At 45.6% G+C, this 22,238-nt stretch overlaps 2 protein-coding genes across 2 annotated transcripts; one reads left to right on the top strand and one right to left on the bottom strand.

Moving 5' to 3' along the window:
• Window positions 1-565: 565 nt before the first annotated feature.
• nkx6.3 (NK6 homeobox 3) lies at window positions 566-4,664 on the bottom strand. The gene is made up of 3 exons (XM_056282744.1): window positions 3,132-4,664; window positions 1,962-2,131; window positions 566-1,309 (listed from the first exon to the last, which is right to left on the bottom strand). Exons 1-3 carry the CDS (start codon window positions 3,544-3,546, stop codon window positions 1,079-1,081), a joined length of 816 nt encoding a protein of 271 aa, XP_056138719.1. The 5' UTR covers window positions 3,547-4,664; the 3' UTR covers window positions 566-1,078.
• Window positions 4,665-4,857: 193 nt separating this feature from the next.
• Window positions 4,858-15,187, top strand: LOC130114806 (E3 ubiquitin-protein ligase NEURL3). The gene is made up of 5 exons (XM_056282736.1): window positions 4,858-5,146; window positions 7,209-7,386; window positions 12,240-12,740; window positions 12,883-13,056; window positions 14,238-15,187. Exons 1-5 carry the CDS (start codon window positions 5,006-5,008, stop codon window positions 14,384-14,386), a joined length of 1,143 nt encoding a protein of 380 aa, XP_056138711.1. The 5' UTR covers window positions 4,858-5,005; the 3' UTR covers window positions 14,387-15,187.
• The last annotated feature ends 7,051 nt before the right edge of the window (window positions 15,188-22,238 follow it).

The raw sequence follows: 22,238 nt of genomic DNA on the forward strand, positions 1-22,238 counted from the left end.
GGCCGCAGAGCGACGCGCGTTCGTTTCCGCGCGGAAGCGCGTTTGAAGGAGCACGACACGATCCCCAGATGATACGCTATAAATAATACACAATCGTTTATTGCACAGTACCTTTTTTTACACAAATTAAATGCTTAGAGGCTTACCATACGTTTTAGAGAGAGCATACACACACCTGCATTTAAACAACTTAAAACAGCTTGAAACCGCAACTCGGACTCTGTGCACAAGTTCTTGCAACAGGAGCGCCGGTTTGATGTAAAAACCCGATCCAGGAGCGCGGAGAGCCCCGCCGGAATACAGCTTCACCCCATCGCCTATGAATAGATCCAACTGAGCACGCTCGTTTCATTCATGAATTCAACATCAGAAATGGTGATTCTAGGCCTAACACCACGTGACATCTGAATAGGGGTTGGAAAGATATCGTGATGCCATAAAATATATTATTCACGTGTGTGTGTGTGTATATATATATATATATATATATATATATATATATATATATATATATATATATGCATATGCAATGTTTGTAAAACTTGTAAAATACAACTGTACGTTCAGACTGATGGGGCGAGAGGGCCTGTATGTGTTGCACGTGAACTGCACAGTCTGCGAGAGAGTCCGAACAAACACAAAACCGATTAAATCTCGTCGCTGATTACAAACGCAGCCGGCTGTAACGCAAAACGCTGGGGAATAACGGAACCGCTCAGTCACTTCTGCAAGCTCACACTACTTACCCGGCAACAGCTCCCTAAGACAGGTGTGCTGCCCTCGGTGACGCCGCCGTGTCGCAGGGTTAGAAAACAACAGGCCGGGTTTTGGGGGGGACCGGCTCGACAACGTAAACGTCTTTCTAGCTCCCTCCACAGCGCCCACCTTCCACTCAGATTGGTCGTGTCTTCTTCGGCAACGTCCTTTTGTAGGCTAAACACACAGTGGCTTCTTTTCGAACATGCTTAAAAACCTATATTCATACCTTTTGCTATAACATGCACTTCTGATAAGGGGTTGTGTGTGTGTGTGTGTGCGTGTGTGCGCGTGTGTGCGTGTGTGTCCGTGTGTGTGTGTGTCAGACATGGTGAGGTCCAAGGCGCAGGACTGAGAAAGCCCTGCGGTGCTTGCGCAACAGCAGCCGGATCTTCTCGTCGTCGGAGTCTGGGTCCAGGGGTTTGTTGTACTCCTCGTCCTCCACCTCGTTCTCGGAGGCCTCGCCTCCCTGGCCTCCGTGGCTGGCCTGCGTGGAGCTCGGCTCGGAGGCGCTCTTCTTCCTCCACTTGGTACGACGGTTCTGAAACCACACCTGGTCGAAGGATATATATATATAGTCAGTGTGTGTGTGTGTGTGTCTGTGTCTGTGTGTGTAAGCATGAATATGTTTCTTGGAGTTCATGGATTCTCGTGGCACCATAGTTTAAGTATGATCACAGTAATCCTGCTCAGCATGGGTATATGAAGCTGTGTGGTCTCACACACACACACAAGGGCTGCACTATTATGGCCCAAATGATAATCGCGATTATTTATCGCGATTATTCACTTATTGTGTGTGTGTGTGTGTGTGTGTGTGTGTGTGTGTGTGTGTGTGTGTGTGTGTGTGTGTGTGTGTGTGTGTGTGTGTGTGTGTGTGTGTGTGTGTGTATGTGTATTCTGATCACATCCCATCCTGCGCACTCTTCCTACAAAGTGACCCAGATCGTGTTGGCATATTCTATAATTGCTGGTTGCTCATACACAACGAGAGCCCGATGTCAGAGTAAAGGACGGACAGACGAGTAGTTGTGGCGTCTCGCCAAACCCATCCCATCTTCTTGTGATCTTTGCAAATCGTTTGGCGCGTTTGAGCCTGGCGACGGAGATTCAAAGCCTCTCCTACTTCCCCACTTGGGTCACTTTGCAGCAAGAGAAGAGCAAATGTGGATACCCCCGGAGTGTAAAAGCACAAAAAATCCCACCTTGACTTGTGACTCGGTCATGCCCAGGGAGTACGCTAGTCTTGCTCTCTCGGGCCCCGCCAGGTACTTGGTCTGCTCAAAGGTTTTCTCCAGGGCAAATATCTGATGTCCGCTGAAAGTTGGCCTGGTGTGTTTCTTCCGGCCGGACATCTCCCCCAGAGGACCGCTGTCTGAAGGTGTGGAGCACAGAAAACATCACAGAGGTTGTTACACAGGACCGAGCCTTTATCGCCGGAGCGCTCATACGCTCAATGGGAATCACGCACACTTTCTGTCAATAATTGTAAATGTTTTAATTTTACTTTTTTTTTTTGCAATTAGAAACCACCTTTTACAATCCCTTAATGGAAAAGTATTTGTAATAAATTATTTACGTGCCCTTTCCACACACACAATACGAAAGAGTGCCGCTTCCCCCCCCCCCCCCGTTTTCTTGCCGACTTGCATATACGGCTTTTTCTTATAATCTTGTGTTACGTCCTATGCTGGATGCGAACAGCCCAACAAGTCCCAATTCCTCATATACGCAGACTTACCCGGTGGTGGATGAGAAAGACAATAAATGTGAATCTGACGTTAACTTTACTGCTCACTGACAGGGGACTGCAGAGTGATCAGACAAGGACAGTTTTACTAAAAGGATCTTACAAATAGCAGGACCCCAAATGCTCCATTTATAACCAGATACCTCTTTTTTTTATATGCAACATTATTCATTTATTTTTCACTGCATTTTTGGAAATGCCATGAGAGCCCATCATCCATCTTCACTGTAAAAAAAAAAAGATGAAGAAGAATGCAAATAGATATTTTAATTGATAAGAATAATGATCATAAATCTAACCCTGGAACGTTATTGCACTATCATTTAGGGTTTTCAGAGACACACTATGAGGGCAAAAAAACCTTTATCAGACACTGCGGTGCGTCTGTATGCTTGATACATGGTGTAATTTTGTAGCGTTACGAGACTGTTTTATTGCTAAAAGATTTATTTAACTGAACTGAATTAACCCACAGACATTATAGCATGTGGCAATTTCTGCATCACTCATGCTAGGTAGCAGCGTTTGATCACAGGAGTCAGTCTGGAGAGACATCTGGAGATAGTCTGATACAGACACGGTGACTGGCTGGATGCTGAGTTCAGACTTGGGTATTTATACTCACTGTTAGTGCACTGCTGCCTCCCTCCTCTCCAGTCGTATCCGCCCTCTGCCCAGCAATTGACGCTGCGACCCTTCATGGGGCAATCGGTGCCGGGCTTGGCGAAGCCACCCAGGGAAGAGTTGTAGTCTCGGTTATAGTACATCCCTGCACCGGTGACGGTTGGGCCGAAGCCCCCCACGGTGGAGTATCCGGACAGTAGGGTAGTGGTGGCCGTCGAACCCATACCAACCATGGAGCGGCTGAGGATGTCGGTGATACCGTGAGGGGTCCCCGCTGGTAGTTGGCTGTTCAGGCAAGGGTTGAGTTTATAGAAGGAGTTGGGCACGGAGTACTGGCACACCGGTGCCTTGAGATCCGAGGGAAACTGGTTGAGGCCGTTGTTGAACAGGAAAGACCCCTGGATGTTTGGATCCATGGGAAGTGATTCTGCCTCCACGTCTCACCCAGGAAGGTCCAGTCAGGTAGAGCCCCCAGTTGGGCCCCCAGGCGTTCACTTTCTCAGAAATACTAGACTGATCTACGAACACACTCACGGTCTGTCAATTTTTACAAATCGATGAGAACAATCGCTGGTATAACTACTTTTTTTTTTTTTTTTTACCAATTTCCCCTAAGTCCCAGGCATACAAAAGCTGGTACCAAAGCAGTGGACAGTGGTCTGGTAGAAAAGCCCTCCTCACTGCCTCCTCTCACCTGTTCTCAACCAAAGATAATTTTTGGGATAATTCCATGGTTCCAATTACAGCCGAACCCCTCGGGAAAGAAGAATTTGCAGTTGGTCCTGAAGACAGATAGCTCCTCCTTTATCAGATAGCTCTCTCCTCAGCGGTCATAAATAAGCAGGATCTTGAAATGGAGTGGCACCTTGATAAAGATAGGCCACATTAGAATGCCGTCTTGGATTGGCCGGGCTCTCGCAGCTTTAATGCATCTCTATTGGCTCCCTAGTGAAAGCCAAGCCTTTTATTGGAAGGCTGCAGATTAATAGTTTTTTGAACAGGTGGAGTGGGAACAAGTTGATTTTTGATTGCCTGCCTTGGCTGACCAGATGTGGCGGAGCCGAGGCAGTTTGGCCGAGTCTGAACAACACAAAATAAGATCGTTGGGCCGTTTTGCTCCCTAGTTCAGAGCTAAAGAAAGGTAGATGTAAAAACCAGTGATGGTAATGTAATTTGTGTACAAAAGGTCAGCGTTCGCCACATTGCTGTACTGTTTCCTGCTGGCCAATGACGCGAACCCCTCCTTTGATGGATATGCAGCGAATCATAGGTAGGATAATAAGACTTGATGTAACGCTCATTCGTCTTTATTAAGGCAAAGCATCTCAAGTTTTGCACTTTGAACGTGTCATTTTAACCATTCAAGCAGAAAGCGGACCGATTGTTATAACTGGTGAAAACACATCAAGAAGCTGATCGAGTTTCCGGGGCTCGAGAACGCCTGCCTCGTGCCACTCCTAGCACGTGACCTTTGACGCACCGGAAGGGTCGTCTGGAGATCGGCCACGTGATCGGGCCGAGTTTGAGAGAGCGATAGGAGAGAGAGAGAGAGAGAAAGAGAGATAAAGTTTGAAAAGACAAACACAACCGCAGAAAGAGAGGAAGAGAGACGGCGAAGTCCAAGTTTTGAAGCAGTTCTCGTCGCCAAGTCACCCGTTATGTGCATGTGTACAGCCGTCATACATGTAACTTCGATTCAAACAGGGCTTTAAAAGCTGGCGCGCCGTTGCCATGAACTGTCCGGCAGGCCGGCCGTGTGGCGCGCTGACTTGCGTCACACAACGCGTTGTTCTGCCTAAAGGGGACGCGCCTGTGCCCCTCAGGCCCGAAACGCGTCTTTCGGATTCACGTTGACGCTGTAATGCCGAGGGGAAGATGGCGTGTCGGCCGGACAGCGGCACGAGGGCCCTGACTGGATCCACCTCCCGCACATGCTGCACGCGCCGCACGTCGCGTGGGCTTCCAGGCTCCCCCGAACACGTGGTGCAACGTCAGGCCGAGAGGACCCGCCCACAGGTACCCGACGATAAGAAACGCCGACGAGATAAGAACCGAGAATAGATTTAATGAGCAGGGGTGGAAATTCCAACGAGAATAGAGCGCAAATAACTAAGCCGCAGAGTGAAATGACCAACGTGGGTGAAGTAAAGAGGGAGTTTCACAAGAGGCTGGATCCGTTCATCCGGACGCAGCGGTTTATTGAGAGAAATCGACGCAACAGCTCTCAGCACGCCCTGTGTCCGGCTGAACCGATTCAACTCGCTGTGATTTTCTGACCCGGGTTATTGCGCATGCGTGAAGGCGTTAAGAGGGAGCACAAGCGTGTTCGGTTGAACAGTTGCTTTATCGGCCTTCCAGGTGGTGATGTAAATCTTCAAACCATATTTCTGTACGCACATGTTTTTGCACTGCCTATCTGTCGTCTGTCACACTGGACACACTAAACTTTGCACACTGTAATGTGCATGCACTTTAAGATACTCTGTTTATATTTTTACTCTGTATTTATTTACTCGTGCCCACTCGCATAGCTTTGTTATTTCTATATACAGTTACACTGCTATATAGATTTAAGCACTGTATACATACTGTACATTATTCATTGCATACTGTATGTTTATTGACATTCCATATTACAGCTGTTACACTCGTATTCATTTCACCTTGAACTTGAACTTTCACTATTGCACTTTCTGGTTAGATGCCAGGCTGTATTTTGTGGCCTCAGTACATGTACTCTGTGCAGTGGCAATAAAGAGTAATCTAATCTACTCTAATATGATGATCTGGATAACTTGCACATCGGATTGTTATCAAATAACTGTACTGACGTTGCCAAATGGAGAGTAAAATTGTTATTTGATAAATGATCATCAGTTATTTGAGTTGTTTCATAATAATATAAATTAAACTTATATAGCGCTTTTCTCACACTCAAAGTCGCTTTACAGTAAGCGGGGTGAAACAAGACAACAGATCAACATAACACAGACGTACAGGGGTGGATGGGAAGGGGGGGGGGCTACGATAAATGATCTAATGTCTCTGTGCCCCCCCCTACTAAACCGCCACACGGGGGCAGTTGCAGAGGATACCAGGAAAGCGAGTAGTTTTCCATGGGCGGGTAAGGATGATGTCATCTGGGAATTTCAGTAATTTTCCTCCTGGATCGTGGTCAGGACTTCCAACATAGTAAGTTGCAAGTGTCCTTTGGGGGGCAGCAAAAATCTCGAAGCGCTGCTGTCCCACAGACCACTCTTACAGGACAGTAGATGAAAGATTAGCATACGTTCAGTTTTCAAACGCAACCACTTGATACGTTTTGACCAAAGCCGCCGAATTAGTCGGTCTGCACCATTTTCACTTGTGGTCATTTGGAAAAGTATGAAAAAATGTGCAGATGTACTGTTATGGCATGATCTCTTTGCAGGGCTTTCTCCGGTTTCATTAGCTGAGCTATGTGCCGTTGCTTAAGTGCAAAAAGCCTTTTAAATGATTATAACCTGTATGTCCCCGTGTGCACAAAAGCAGTTGCGTGTTATTTTTGGGTTAACGTCACATCAAGGCAACGGAAACGGAAAAAGAAATCCTGTGTGTTGTAACAACTTAGCAGACATATATTGTAATACATGCTGTACATTTTCATACTAACGCCTTAAAATAAAATTAGGTTTCCCGAGGCCTCGAGACGGAAACACGAAAATAACAAAGTGCAATAATGAATGCAAAACTTGAAGTAGTTAATTTGATAAGTCACAGAAATGTGTCCAGAGGAACTGATTCGACGGAAACGTTTGATCACTCATCGGTCATGAGACCTGTTCAGTTTATCAGGAATGTTTGAGCTCTAACAGCTCTAACAGCTCTGATAGCTCTGATTTCAGTTTCAGGATGACAGTCAGTCGCGGTGAAATCATTCAAGTACAGGGTTTCTCTGAACTAATGAGCGTTGATGAAAAATGCCGTTGGCACCGAGCCAAAAAAGGAGGGGGAATTTGTTTCCCTCTCGCTTCTTTTTGGTACTTTTCCTAAAGTCCAGTCTCCTCCCTATGCCCTGCCCCTTCTGCTGCTCACCCAGCTGCTGGTGGAGCATGTTTCCAAACATTGGTCACATGTGCCGAAGTTTTATTGTCTGATTAGGCTTCATAAAAAGCCTGCAGCTACTTCAACCAGAGGAGACGGATGCAGGGGAAGCTTCACTAGAGACACACGAGACGCAATGATGACTGCCAACAAGATGGTGCTCGGGGACCCGGGTGAGAAATCCTTTTTCTGTCACCTTGACTCAGTCCACATCCGTGATATGCAGCATGCAATGTTTTCTCATCCACCAAAAAACAAACAACAAAACTCAGGATGTTCCAAGTTGATGTTAGCTTGCCAGCGTCGAAATAGATTTGAATGTATGACTGACAGAAGTCCGACACCTAACAAGATAATGACATAATTTTCATGCACATATTTGGCAAATGTTATTTATTTTTGCTACGGTGTGATAATAGTGTCTGGAGGCGAGAGAATGTATTATAAATAGAATAGACCTTACATTGCATTCACATGTTTGCCTGATGTGTACTAAGGTATCGTATAGCGTGTTAGTTTATCCGTCCGGTGACGTGCTCAGAAAAAAAAAATGCCCGTTTCCGTGCATTTCTTTAAATCTACCGAGAGCCATGTAAGGCATGGGCGGTCAAGTCGCCAATTTTAGTTTACGTTGTGGGTGGGCGACTCAGAATCTTTCCACATGAATCGGGGATGCAAGGCGAAGGCGAGGGAAGGCTGCAAGCCGGGCGTGTGCCGGGCTTTTAACATGACTGACAGGTGGCCGTGAATCCCACCACTGCAGATGTGTAACAACAGATCACGGATAGTGAAGGAAACTTGGGGGGGGGGGCATTACAGTGTCATAGTGAAAGGAAATGGGAGACGTTTGGAAGCTGTTATTTTTGTCATCATCATCATACGCTGGATTTGGACTGCACTGATGATTAACGCTCGCGCTGTTTGTTTTGCTAATGCTTGTAGTCCCGTCTAAAATAGATCACCCCGCTAAACCTGTTCATAAACCATCCATCATAAAACAACAAAATTCACCTTCTAATTCTGTTGCACTACCTTTGCACCAACCTCACTCCCGCTTATTATCGCACTTCGCCTCATTTACCCAGAAGTACACCACCTGTCTGAGCAAAATAAGCAACTTGTGTATCGTCTTCGTCAAGACCAGAGGAAAACACGCTGAATGATCATGACACACAGTTCCCCGCCAGGATGCCTGGAAGGAAACAGGTCCAGATATTGTAATGGCATCCGCTGTGTTTCCAGTTAAACCTGACACAAACAATTTCATAACCACGCTCAGAATCTGTGCATGTGGCGAGATGGGAGAGACACAGAATACTGCATCTTTTTGTTTTGTTTTTGTTTTGCAGCGCATCCGCCTGCTCGTTTTACCTGCGGCTTCGGCTCCTCCTATAGAAGGAGCGGCGTTTGCTTAACGTGAGACAGAAAACGGCAGCGTTATCTCTGCACGTGAGGCGGGTCGAGACCGATAGAAACCCAAAGTCCAGCGATTATTAGTAAAAATTAAAGTGACAGTAACCTAAGTCTACTATTCTCTCTATTGTGTGTGTGTGTTTCAGGTTTTTCTGTCCTAATGGGGACCAAGTGTCCCTATTAGGATAGAAAAACCTGAGACCACCTACCTTGTGGGGACATTTTATGGGTCCCCATGAGGAAGATGGTCTATTTTATGGTTTAGGGTTAAGATTAGGGTTAGGATTAGGTTAGGGTAAGGGTTAAAGTTAGGCATGTAGTTATGACGGTTAAGGACTAGGGAATGGATGTAATCAATGAGGGGGGTCCCCACAAGTATAGGGTGACACGGCATGTGTGTGTGTGTGTGTGTGTGTGTGTGAGAGAGTTGTTAAAATTGACATATTAATTCAAAATTAATTTAATATGAATGATAGTCTTTTTCTTTCTATCATAACCTCACCGTTCACTTCCAACGGCTGGGGGTGTTTGACTGGCAACACAACGGATGTACGAAATTCAAATAAACACCTGAAATTCAGTGGAAGTAGTAGTAGTTGTCATGTCTGCCATGTAGGATGTCACCAAGTCTTACAGCAATTAGATAAAAAAAAACTATTAATATATATTAATGCAAATCAGTCAAATGTGAGCCATTAATGGTAGTTAACTGTTAAATCCTTTTATTAGCTGTTAGCGGGGTTTATTGGCAATATGGAGCTGATAGTGGTGCCGTAAAATCAGGTTATTGCTATAATAAAAAAAAAAGATTAACAACATGATTTTGTAAACATAGTGTTGAGTTCATCCTTCATCAACACGTTTATTATTGGAATGTATATTTTGACTTTAGCCCGCTTGCCGTTGGGAACACGAAAAAAATGCATTCCAGTTATTTTTGCATGTTTTTGTCCTCCCCCGTCTTCTGCGGGGTCAGACGGTTCACACGGGGGTGGATTTTGTGCTTCTGGTCCAAACTGACAGAAATGATTCCACTCACAAAGAAAACACTTTGACTCATAACTGAACACGGCCGCTGTCTCAGATTCTACCGCCTGTGGCCTCGTCGATAGGGCGGAGGTCTCCGTCCAGACTTTATCCCTCATGTGTTCCCAAATGGTGGAACGAGCCGGATCGATACCTTCATCCATCAAACTTATATATATATATATATATATATATATATATATATATATATATATATATATATATATTGTATGGTCCAGCTAATTTGTAGTTTGAATCCCCTACCATTACTCACACCACGATTGGTGATCGACCTGTTGTGCGTTCACACTAGTTGCACTTGATATGCACTGTCGGCTATGATGTGCCAGTGATGATGACTTGTGGCATCGTCCATCTAATTTACTGTGTGAATCTTCTGTTGCTCGTGTGAATATGGGTCGTCTTCCCGTTGCACGCTTACAATACTCGGATTTGACATAATGTGCACTCTCAGTTGTGATGAGATGAGTATTTAGGAAGGAATCAGGAGCACTTCATTTGTCATTTCCCCTCGTGCACCCGCGCACATGAAATGAAACCAAACACCATTTCCCCCAGCCCACGGCAGTGCAGCACAAAGACAAAACCACACATACAAACACTACAAGCGCCACAAGAACACACACAGTAAAACCAGCACTAATTTAGAGGGGCGGCACGGTGGCGCAGTGGTTAGCGCGGTCGCCTCACAGCAAGAAGGTCCTGGGTTCGAGCCCCGCGGTAGTCCAGCCTTGGTGGGGTCGTCCCGGGTCGTCCTCTGTGTGGAGTTTGCATGTTCTCCCCGTGTCTGTGTGGGTTTCCTCCGGGGGCTCCGGTTTCCTCCCACAGTCCAAAGGCATGTAGGTCAGCTGAATCGGCCATATTAAATTGTCCCGAGGTATGAATGTGTGTATGTGTGTGTGTGTGTGGGCCCTGTGATGGCCTGGCGGCCTTGTCTTATCTGTGTTGAGATTGAATTATTAATCGATGATCATTTACTCCTGGCGGTCTGTCCAGGGTGTGTCCCCCCGCCTGCCGCCCCATGGCTGCCGGGATAGGCCGCAGCATCCCCGCGACCCTGAGAGCAGGATAAGCGGTTTGGATAATGGATGGATGGACGGACGGATGGACGGACATACGTCCAAACCAACCACGTAGTGAACTTTGCTCCCTGCGGTGTCTCTTGTAAGTTGCTTCGCAGGAGCAAAAGTCCGCTAAATGAGAAAACGTATTCAAACTAACACAATTTCTCATTCGCAACCGCTTGATGCGCTGTGGTCAAAGCCGCAGAATTGGTGGGTGCGACGTCGATCGGCGAGGCCATTTTGACTTGCGACGGTCATTCGGAAACTCGTGAGCAGAAAACGCGCGGATGTGCTAAACGATGCGAGTGCAATGATAAGCGCAATAAACGCAACGAACGTGAAACCGAAGCGGTTCGTTTGATGAACTTTACCCAGAAATAACCGCGCTCAAAATCAAGAGCACGTGGCAAGATGGGAGAGACAGAATCCTGCACCTTTTTTTTTTTCTTTTTTTTTTGCAGTCCATCCACCTGCTGCTTTTACCAGCGGCCTCGGCTCTTGCTGTTCGAGCAGCAGCTTTTGCTTAACGAGACAGAAAACACCGGCGTTATCGCTGCACACGAGGCGGGTCACCCAAAGTCCAAGGTTGTTAGTAAAAATGAAAGTGAAAATAACCTACGCAGTCCACCGTGAGGCTTATAAAAGACAGGGTTGTTTATCAGCAAGGCTTTATGATTGAATCCTTCCATCCATTATCCAAACCGCTTATCCTGCTCTCGGGGTCACGGGATGCTGGAGCCTAACCCAGCAGCCATTGGGCGGCAGGCGGGGGGGACACACCCTGGACAGACCGCCAGGAGTTAAATGATGAGGGGGTCCCCACAAGTATAGGTTGATGTGTGTGTGTGTGTGTGTGTGTGTGTGTGTGTGTGTGTGTGTGTGTGTGTGTGTGTGTGTGTGTGTGTGTGTGTGAGTTGCTATAATTGACACATTCAAAACTAATCAAATTTTGAATATGTCAATTTTGATTTGTTTTTGAGGTTTTTTGTGTTTGTCTTTCATTAAATTTCATTGTCCTTCTATCGTAATCTCACCGTTCACTTCCGACGGCTGGGGGTGTTTGACTGGCAACGCAACGGATGTACGAAATTCAAATAAACACCTGAAATTCAGTGGAAGTAGTAGTAGTTGTCATGTCTGGCGTGTAGGATGTCACCAAGTCTTACAGCAATTAGATGAAAAAAAAACTATTAATAAATATTAATGCAAATCAGTCTAATGTGAGCCATTAATGGTAGTTAAATGTTAAATGCTTTTATTGGCTGTTTGCAGGGTTTATCGGCAATATGGAGCTGATAGTGGTGCCGTAAAATCAGGTCATTTCTATAATAAAATAAATGATTAACGACATGATTTTGTAAACAGAGTGTTGAGTTCATCCTTCATCAACACATTTATCATTGGAATTTATATTTTGACCTTAGCCCGCTTGCTGTTTGGAACACGAAAAAAATGCATTCCAGTTATTTTGCCATGTTTTCCTCCTCTCCCGTCTTCCGTAGGGTCAGACGGTTCACACAAGTGCAGAGTTTCCTGCCTGGGCCCTTTGTCCTTCCACAGTCAAGCTTTGGGGACCCAGGTCAGTCTGAGCCATCACAACTGCCTGGCGGAGAGGGCCGAGTCCACGTTCAAACAGGGCCTGGTGTTCAGCAGCCGCCCGCTGCGGGTCAGAGAGCGAGTTCGTCTGAGAGTGGCGAAGAGCTGCAATGGCTGGCATGGAGCCCTGCGCTTAGGGTTCACCACCACACCACCCACGGGCAGGCCTCTGCCCTCTCTGGTCATCCCTGACCTCACAGACGTGCCTGGGCACTGGGCCGCTGCTATACCCGAGGTCCACTGCGACCCAGGTTCCGAGCTGGAGTTCTGGGTTTCTCATGGTGGTAACATGTACGTCAAGTGGAACAACGGCACAAAATACAAACTGCTGAAAGGAGTGGACCTGAGTCGACCACTGTGGGCCATGATAGACGTCTACGGACAGACGAGCTCCGTTCTTCTATTGGGTATGTTTAAAGATGGATTACACCCAATCTGCATACGGCGCATACTTGTACAGTGATTAAGGCAATGAGACTGAACGTGCCTGCAAACTTAGTCTGTGAATCAGATCATCAACCCTTATGTTGTTGTTATTCTCTGCTTCAGGCTCAGCAAAAAAGGAAATGCTTCAAATCAGAAGGTCCTGTCCTGTACCCATTCCTTCAACTACTAAAGCCAATGATCACAACAGTTTGAACGATGTTCTTGACTTGTATTGTGGCTCAATGTGCCTCTGGGAAGATATGGACGACAGCTACCCCTATCAGGCACTCAAACCAGGTAAGAAAGGGTTGGTTGTCTAAAATGCCATCGTTGTCATCAGTCATCACATCAACCGACATTATTGGCTTGTTTATTGGGCGTCCGGGTAGCATAGTGGTCTATTCTGTTGCCTACCAACACGGGGATTCCCTGTTCGAATCCCCGTGTTACCTCCGGCTTGGGAAGCCAGATGTGGGTATGTGTCCTGGTCGCTGCACTAGTGCCTCCTCTAGTCGGTCGGGGGCGCCTGTTCAGGGGAGAGGGGGAACTGGGCGGGGGGGGGGGATAGTGTGATCCTCCCACGTGCTACGCCCCCCTGGCGAAACTCCTCACTGTCAGGTGAAAAGAAGCGGCTGGCGACTCCACATGTATCGGAGGAGGCATGTGGTGGTCTGCAGCCCTCCCCGGATCGGCAGAGGGGGGTGGAGCAGTGACCGGGACAGCTCAGAAGAGTCGGGTAAACGGCCAAGTACAATTGGGGAGAAAAGGGGCGGGGCCGCTCTGATGGCCGAGCAGAATAAACCACCGTTCTTGCAATCCGCTCGTCCTGCGGCTGGGAGGTTCGTATCCCAGACTCGCCGTAACCGGTCACGGCCAGAGCGTCCGCGGGGTACGGCCTTCATTAGGCCACCCTTACCCGAGGGATAGCGGGTGCAGATCGGTGTAGTGTTCGAGGATTCGTCGTTCTCCAGCGACCCCTCTGGCCCATCCGGGCGCTTGCAGCCAAGCAACCGAGAGCATTCTCCCTACGCCTCCTTCGCGGCCTGAGGGTGATGCAATCCATGCGAGGCTTCAGCGGGTAAACTAGCGAGACCAGCCGACTTGAGTTTGAAGGAAGCTGGTGTTACGACTGTCTCCTTCCTGTGGAAACGTGAGCCAGGGGAGTTATTCGACAAGAGCTCCGGCCATATGCCACTGGGTTAATCGGGTGGGATAAAGGGGAAAAACTAGAAATAAATTTATTTAAAAAAAAAAGGGGGGGGGATTGGCTTGTTCAACATAAAACCATGGTGAAGACTAGAGCACAGGTCTAGCAAAACATCGAGAGGAACATTTCACGACTGTTATCTCGAAGCAGCCGGCGTGAGCCAACTGCTGGACGCCGTACCAGTAACTTAGCTCAGCTGGCTACAGTGTGTGTGTGTGTGTGTGTGTGTGTGTAACCCAGGTCATGAAATGCGAACCTTCTCTTCTTATAGATCCGGAAGTCGGGAGGGAGTGTGTGGTGTGCATGACACGCGAGGCCACCCTTACCCTGCTGTGCGGCCATAACTGCTTGTGCCACAAGTGCGGCCATAAAGTCATCCAGGAGTTTGGCACATGTCCACTGTGTCGGCAGAAGATCTGAGTCACACCTCTCGATCTCAATCTCAGGATGTGGTCAACCCGCCCAACTCGCACGAGCCTTCGCTGGTCGTGAGCTGCTCATTGGCTCTGCCCAAGAGGGCGCTTTGGAAAAGGGTCCTCCGAGGACATTTCTCTTGGTTACTTCTGCAAGGTTTATCCATCACTTCTGAGCAGTTGTTCCTGCTGTTAATGGTCTTTAACCGGAAAAAAAACACTATCAGATTATGTGCAGATCAAGAATGGATAAAGTGACTTATTGCTTTACTGATTTTAGAGAACCTGGACGTGCTGTTTAATTAGATATTAATATTGTCAATATTAATTAGATGTTAATATTTCCTCTTCCCTGGAGCTGCCAGGGAAGAGGAAGGCCAAAGAGGAGGTTTATGGATGTGGTGAGGGAGGACATGCAGGTGGCTGGTGTGACAGAGGAAGATGCAGAGGACAGGAGGAGATGGAAACGGATGATCCGCTGTGGCGCCCCCTAACGGGAGCAGCCGAAAGTAGTAGTAGTAGATTGTCAAGCATGTAATACGACATGAAATACCTTGACATACAGCCAAAAAAAGTCAAAGGTAGTCAATCTACCATGCAACTAAAATATGACATCAAAAAATCCTGGACAATGTGATGTGACAAGAGAATGTATCAAATGCTGCACATTTTTGTGTATATACTGTATATATATATATATATAAACTGTGAGAGTGTGTATATGTTATTTTAATTAATCGTGTAGATTTTTTAAAAAGTTCCACATGATTTTGTTTAATAAAATCACAATGTTGTTATCATTGTTTTGCTCTTATAAAATGTGTATTTCTTTGCAAAAACAAGTTTGGGGAAGGTACTGTGGTGTTTGTTTATCACTGCTGTGTCTTCTTTAACTTACCGATTGTACCGGATGTTCAAAATAGGTCTGTATCTGTTTAGAAGAGGTATATATATATATATATATATATATATATATATACGAGAGTACTAGTGCTAAGTTTATGGAGACAATAACTATAACAGTAATACTAATACTACTAATAATAATAATTACATTTATATAGCACTTTTCATGAAAATGTAGAAGGTGCAATATCAGTCACTTTTACCCGTTGTTGGATTTCTACAACTTTCACAGAAAAAAAAATCCACTATATCAATACATCCACCTGCTACAATTTCACACATGGCAGTAGAGAGGTAATATACATTTTATCTGGGCTGATGGGATGTGCCATTCATAAATAATTAACAAACACAAAAGTGCAATGGACTTCACCTTATTCGCCAAGGAAACATATTTCTGAGACACGACTTCATAGACAACACTCAACAAAAAAAGACAAGGATAATTCATTCAATTTAAAACATTGGGTTGGTGAGCCTAGAAGCCAAAATTGGCTTATAAGGATACATCCCCTATATAGATATCAACATACCTCCACTATGTAGCTATCAACATACCTCCCCTATATAGATCTCAACATACCTCCCCTATATAGATGTCAACATACCTCCACTATGTAGATATCAACATACATCCACTACATAGATGTCAACATACCTCCCCTATATAGATATCAACTTACCTCCACCATGTATGTATCAACATACCTCCACTATATAGATATCAACATACCTCCACTATATGGATGTCAACATACCTCCCCTATATAGATATCAACATACCTCCCCTATATAGATATCAACTTACCTCCACTATATAGACATCAACATACCTCCACTATGTAGATATCAACTTACCTCCACTATATAGATATCAACATACCTCCACTATATAGACATCAACTTACCTCCACTATATAGATATCAACATACCTCCACCATATAGATATCAACATACCTCCACTATATAGATATCAACATACCTCCACCATGTAGATATCAACATACCTCCACTATATAGATATCAACATACCTCCACTATATAGATATCAACATACCTCCCCTATATAGATATAAACATACACTCACTGGCCACTTTATTAGGTACACCTTGCTAGTACCGGGTTGGACCCCCTTTTGCCTTCAGAACTGCCTCAATCCTTCGTGGCATAGATTCAACAAGGTACTGGAAACATTCCTCAGAGAGTTTGGTCCATATTGACATGATAGCATCACGCAGTTGCTGCAGATTTGTCGGCCGCACATCCATGATGCGAATCTCCCGGTCCACCACATCCCAAAGGTGCTCTATTGGATTGAGATCTGGTGACTGTGGAGGCCATTTGAGTACAGTGAACTCATTGTCACGTTCAAGAAACCAGTCTGAGATGATTCGAGCTTTATGACATGGCGCGTTATCCTGCTGGAAGTAGCCATCAGAAGATGGGAACACTGTGGTCATAAAGGGATGGACATGGTCAGCAACAATACTCAGGTAGGCTGTGGTGTTGACACGATGCTCAATTGGTACAAAGGGGCCCAAAGTGTGCCAAGAAAATATCCCCCACACCATTACACCACCACCACCAGCCTGAACCGTTGATACAAGGCAGGATGGATCCATGCTTTCATGTTGTTGACGCCAAATTCTGACCCTACCATCCGAATGTCGCAGCAGAAATCGAGACTCATCAGACCAGGCAACGTTTTTCCAATCTTCTATTGTCCAATTTTGGTGAGCCTGTGCGAATTGTAGCCTCGGTTTCCTGTTCTTAGCTGACAGGAGTGGCACCCGGTGTGGTCTTCTGCTCCTGTAGCCCATCTGCCTCAAGGTTCGACGTGTTGTGCGTTCAGAGATGCTCTTCTGCATACCTCGGTTGTAATGAGTGGTTATTTGAGTTACTGTTGCCATTCTATCAGCTCGAACCAGTCTGGCCATTCTCCTCTGACCTCTGGCATCAACAAGGCATTTTCGCCCACAGAACTGCCGCTCACTGGATATTTTCTCTTTTTCGGACCATTCTCTGTAAACCCTAGAGATGGTTGTGCGTGAAAATCCCAGTAGATCAGCAGTTTCTGAAATACTCAGACCAGCCCGTCTGGCACCAACAACCATGCCACGTTCAAAGTCACTTAAATCACCTTTCTTCCCCATTCTGATGCTCGGTTTGAACTGCAGCAGATCGTCTGGACCGTGTCTACATGCCTAAATGCATTGAGTTGCTGCCATGTGATTGGCTAATTAGAAATTTGCGTTAACAAGCAGTTGGACAGGTGTGCCTAATAAAGTGGCCGGGGAGTGTACCTCCCCTATATAGATATCAACATACCTCCACTATATAGATATCAACATACCTCCACTATGTAGCTATCAACATACCTCCACTGTATAGATATCAACATACCTCCACTATGTAGATATCAACAGTAATACACTGTGAATGAAAGGGGTGGATAAGAAATTAATAGAAGTTAATAGAAAGCAAATTTAGGGCTATGTCACATCAGATGCAAATTCAATGTATAATAGCTTTAAACTCCTGCTTACCATGTCACAAACCATGAATTCAGAGTCAGTTGATGTACTCCTGGGTCATTTTAACTTGAATATTTTGAATGTCATGGATGTTGTTGCACTGGTAAAAGTCAAGAAAACTCTTGAGCAAAAAGAAGAGAAATACTATGATGGTAAAAGCCCTGAAAAGAGAATGCAGGAAAGCCGAACGCAAATGGAGGAAAACTAAACTTCAAATCTGCTACGACTTGTATACACAAAGCCTTTCTAATTTTAACTATGAGTTATGTAAGGGTAGACAGCTACATTTTTCTAACTTGATTAACAGGAACATCAATAATAGCCGCACTCTATTTGCCATGTTTGACAAGCTTACAAACTCTCCAAATAAAATAGTCCCAGAACTCCTCGCCACAGAGTAATGTAATGAATGTGCTTGCATTTTTGGTGAAAAACTATTAGACAGACCATCAACGCCACACACTCAAGCAATAAAACTATGCAGTCTCTACGACCGCCTAGAAATAATCTGGTCATTATGTCACAATTTAATACCATTGATCAAGAAACTCTTGTGAAAACAGTTCGGCATCTTAAATCATCAACTTGTTGTTTCAACACACCGCTGTCTGATTTTTTTAAAAACTATTTTTAACTCTGTAAAAACGGAGTTACATCAAATAGTTAATAGCTCACTGCTATCAGGCACTTACCCAAATACACTAAAAATAGCTGCCATTAAGCCACTCATAAAAAAAAGAGAACTCTGGATACCTCCGTGTTAAATAACTATAGAACAGTTTAAAATCTTCCTTTTATGGCTAAGATCATCGAGAAAGTTGTTTCTAATCAACTCAGCAAATTCTTTAACTCATTTTGACAGATATCACTCAGGTTTCTGACCTAACCACAGTATTGAAACAGTTCTTATGAAAGTGTTAAATTACATACAGCTGAATACTGACTCAGGTAAAATATCTGTTCTGGTTTTACTTGATCTCAGTGCAGCATTTGAAACTGGATCACAGAATACTGTTGGACAGGCTGGAACATTGGGTAGGACTTTCAAGAGCAGTCCTTAATTGGTTCATGTCTTATTTAGAAGGCCGGAGTTACTTCGTCACCATTGGCAGTTATGAATCTGATAGAGTGGCTATGACATGTGGAATCCCCCAGGGATCAGTTCTCGGACCTCTCCTGTTTAATCTTTGCATGCTGCCTTTTAGGCCAAATTCGTCAGAGCAACAACATGGATTACCATAGTTATGCATATGATAATCAGATATATCTGGCTCTCTCACCTGATGATCTCAGTCCAATAGACTCACAGTGTCACTGTTTGAAGCAGATAAATAATTGGCTGAGCAAAAACTTTCTTCAATTAAATGAGGAAAAACAGAGATTATGGGTGTGGCAACAAAGATAACTATTATAAATGAACAACTCAAGTCTTGAGCTTTAAAAACCAAAGACCAAGTCCAAAATCTTGGCGTTTTAATAGACTCAGATCTCACGTTCACTAGCCATATCAAAGCAATCACTAAAAAAGCCTTCTATCATCTCAAAAATATCACAAAATGACAAAGAGAAGCTCATCGATGCTTTTATTTCCAGTAAAATTGATTACTGCAACGGTCTCTTAACTGGTCTTCCCAAAAAGGCCATTAAACAGCTGCACCTCATTCAGAATGCTGATGCTAGAGTTTTAACCAGGACCAAGAGAACAGACCACATTACTCCAGTCCTGAAATCTTTACACTGGCTTTAAAGTGCTGCTGCTGCTTGTCTACAAATCACTGAATGGTGTAGGCCCAGAATACATCACTGACATGCTTGAAGAGTATAAACCGGGTAGGGCTCTAAGATCCATGGACTCAGGTCAGTTAGTTCAGCCCATAGTCCAAACCAAACATGCTGAAGCAGCATTTCGCTGTTATGCTGCATGCAACTGGAACAAACTACCAGAAGATCTTAGATGTGCCCTGTCATGTCTATGGTTACCACGTCCCTCAGGGGGGGGGGCATTGTGGGTACGCTCGTGCCAGTTCGGGCTCTCTAATAAGGCGTGCCCAGCAAGAGACCGCAAATTCGATGCGTCGTCCAAATTATTGAGATTAAATTCTGTATAAACTGCTTAATTCGGTAGTAAAGTAGAGATACAACATTGGCGACGAGGATTAACATGCATTAGGTAGTTAAAAGAGTCAAGTTTAGCTAGTTAGTATGGAGAAATCCGGGATTCAAAATGTCGCATGCTACACAGGGCCAGCCACGTTAGGTGCCAGATGGAAGCGGTGGCTAACATCGTTCGAGCTACTATATGCTGACGGAAAAGGGCTCACCTTGGCTGACGATTCACCTGAAGCTACAAAGCAAAGGAGACGTGCACTATTACTACATCTAGCTGGACCAGACGTTCAGGGCGTTTTTTCAACTTTACCGGACACTGGTGATGCAACGGACTACAAGAAGGCGGGCGAGGCTTTGAATGCATACTTCGTGCCCCAAGTCAACACAGCGCTAGCAAGGCACGCATTTCCAAAAAAATGCACCAGAACTCAGCTGAGACAGTGCAGCAATTTGCTGCACGCCTGAGACAGGCCGTGAGAGACTGTGGATACGGGGGAGATTCTGATAACCAAGTAAGGGATGCTATTCTAAGTAAGGGAACATCGGAGCATGTGCGCAGGAAGCTGTTGGAAGAGGCTCGTGGGCTGACGCTAGCAGTAACACTGGACATACTAGCTGCTCGTTGTGGGAGCATCGAGGAGCAAATGGCTAACATATCGTGCACATCGACCGGAGCTACCCCCAGGCGCGGATCTACGGGGTGGCAACAGGGGTGGCAGCTGCCACCTCTGGGACACAGTCTTGCCACCCCTGTTGCCACCCCATTTATAAATCAGATAATATGTTTTTAAAGTATATTTTATGTACATGCATGGTGAAGGTCAATGAGACCCGCACCAAACTCATCTCAAACAGTAGAGAACAAAATACATTCGATGAAATCCGAGTTTTGAGTAATAATACGTTTAGAATAATGTCCATTGCCCCCCTCCTTGAACCTCATGCCACCCCTTTGCCACCCCAGGAAAAAATCTCAGATCCGCCACTGGCTACCCCGGAGACTGTACACAGAGTTGACCATAAAGGAAAAAAGGGAAAGCACGGAACAAAAGGTAAACCGAACAGAGACAATAAAAATGATGTGGAAATTCTGATCACATTGGCCGAGATCCAAAATGCCGCGCACGTGGCCAGACATGCCACAAGTGTCAGGGTAAGGATCACTTTGCAAAGGTATGCCGCAGAGAAAGCGACACAAAACGTGAACAATGTTGACGAACAGGAGGACTTTGCATTTGTCATTGATTACAATCACATGTCAGAGAGACTGAACTTCTGTGTGTGTGTGTGTGTGGGGGGGGGGTGAATATGAAAATGCTCATTGACTCTGGCGCAACAAGCAATGTGATGGGAGAAAATGTGTGGGGAAAATTGAAAGCAGAACACATTAAGTGTCATTCCTATGTCCCTAGGACAGAGAGGAAATTGTACTCATATTGTTCCAGTGAGCCATTAACTGTCAAGGGTGCATTTACATGTGATGTGTCAATAGGTAACAAAACTGAATGTGCAGAATTCATTGTAATCAGGGGAAAAGGTGAACCACTGCTGGGAAAAGAAACAGCGATGCGACTGGCCGTCCTGAGAATAGGTGCCGACATTGCTGCCGTCACAGAGATGAAGCAAACGCTCCAGCAGCAGTACCCTGAAGTATTCAGTGGAGTTGGGAAACGGAAAACGAGACAGGCCAGTCTACACCAGGGCTGGGTAACCAGGGGCCATGGAGAGCCATGTGTCTGCAGGTTTTCATTCCAGCCGGACTCCACACCAGGTGACTTCACTGATACATTCCTCCTCTTTGGTCGAAGGGTTGCTAATCAGTGACCTCACCTGGTGTGGAGTCCGGCTGGAGGGAAAACCTGCATACACATGGCTCTCCATGGCCCCTGGTTACCCACCCCTGGTCTACACGTTAACCCAGAGGTCAAACCAGTAGCCCAGCCACTCAGGCGAATTCCATTTAACCTCCGGGGGGCAGTAGAGTCAAGAATAAAGGAATTGGAGGATTTGGACATTATTGAACCAGTGAACGGGCCCACCCCGTGGGTGAATCCGGTCGTGATTGTCCCAAAACCCGGAAATGATGTCCGACTTTGCCTTGATATGAGACGGGCCAACGAGGCCATAGTGAGGGAACGCTTCCCAATCCCCACTGTGGATGGGCATGGAGCTGATGAGTATGTGAGGTTTGTGGCGGTGAACGCAACGCCGAGAGCACTCACCACCCGAGAAGTGGAGGAAGCGTCTGCCGCTGACCCAGAGCTTCATGAGGTACGCGAAGCCATAGCGACTGGACACTTTGAAAAGT

This window comes from Lampris incognitus, chromosome 1 (assembly GCF_029633865.1).
Source record: "Lampris incognitus isolate fLamInc1 chromosome 1, fLamInc1.hap2, whole genome shotgun sequence".
Classification (NCBI taxonomy): Eukaryota; Metazoa; Chordata; class Actinopteri; order Lampriformes; family Lampridae; genus Lampris; species Lampris incognitus.

Bases quoted from the DNA above. Each gene is read 5' to 3' on its own strand.
- nkx6.3 (XM_056282744.1), bottom strand. From the start codon at position 3,546: ATGGATCCAAACATCCAGGGGTCTTTCCTGTTCAACAACGGCCTCAAC. The intron at 2,132-3,131 runs GTGAGTATAAAT...CCACACCTTCAG, and splicing joins GAGGCAGCAGTGCACTAACA to ACAGCGGTCCTCTGGGGGAG. The intron at 1,310-1,961 runs GTGGGATTTTTT...TCCTTCGACCAG, and splicing joins TGACCGAGTCACAAGTCAAG to GTGTGGTTTCAGAACCGTCG.
- LOC130114806 (XM_056282736.1), top strand. From the start codon at position 5,006: ATGGCGTGTCGGCCGGACAGCGGCACGAGGGCCCTGACTGGATCCACC. The intron at 5,147-7,208 runs GTACCCGACGAT...CTGCTCACCCAG, and splicing joins CCGAGAGGACCCGCCCACAG to CTGCTGGTGGAGCATGTTTC. The intron at 7,387-12,239 runs GTGAGAAATCCT...CGTCTTCCGTAG, and splicing joins GATGGTGCTCGGGGACCCGG to GGTCAGACGGTTCACACAAG.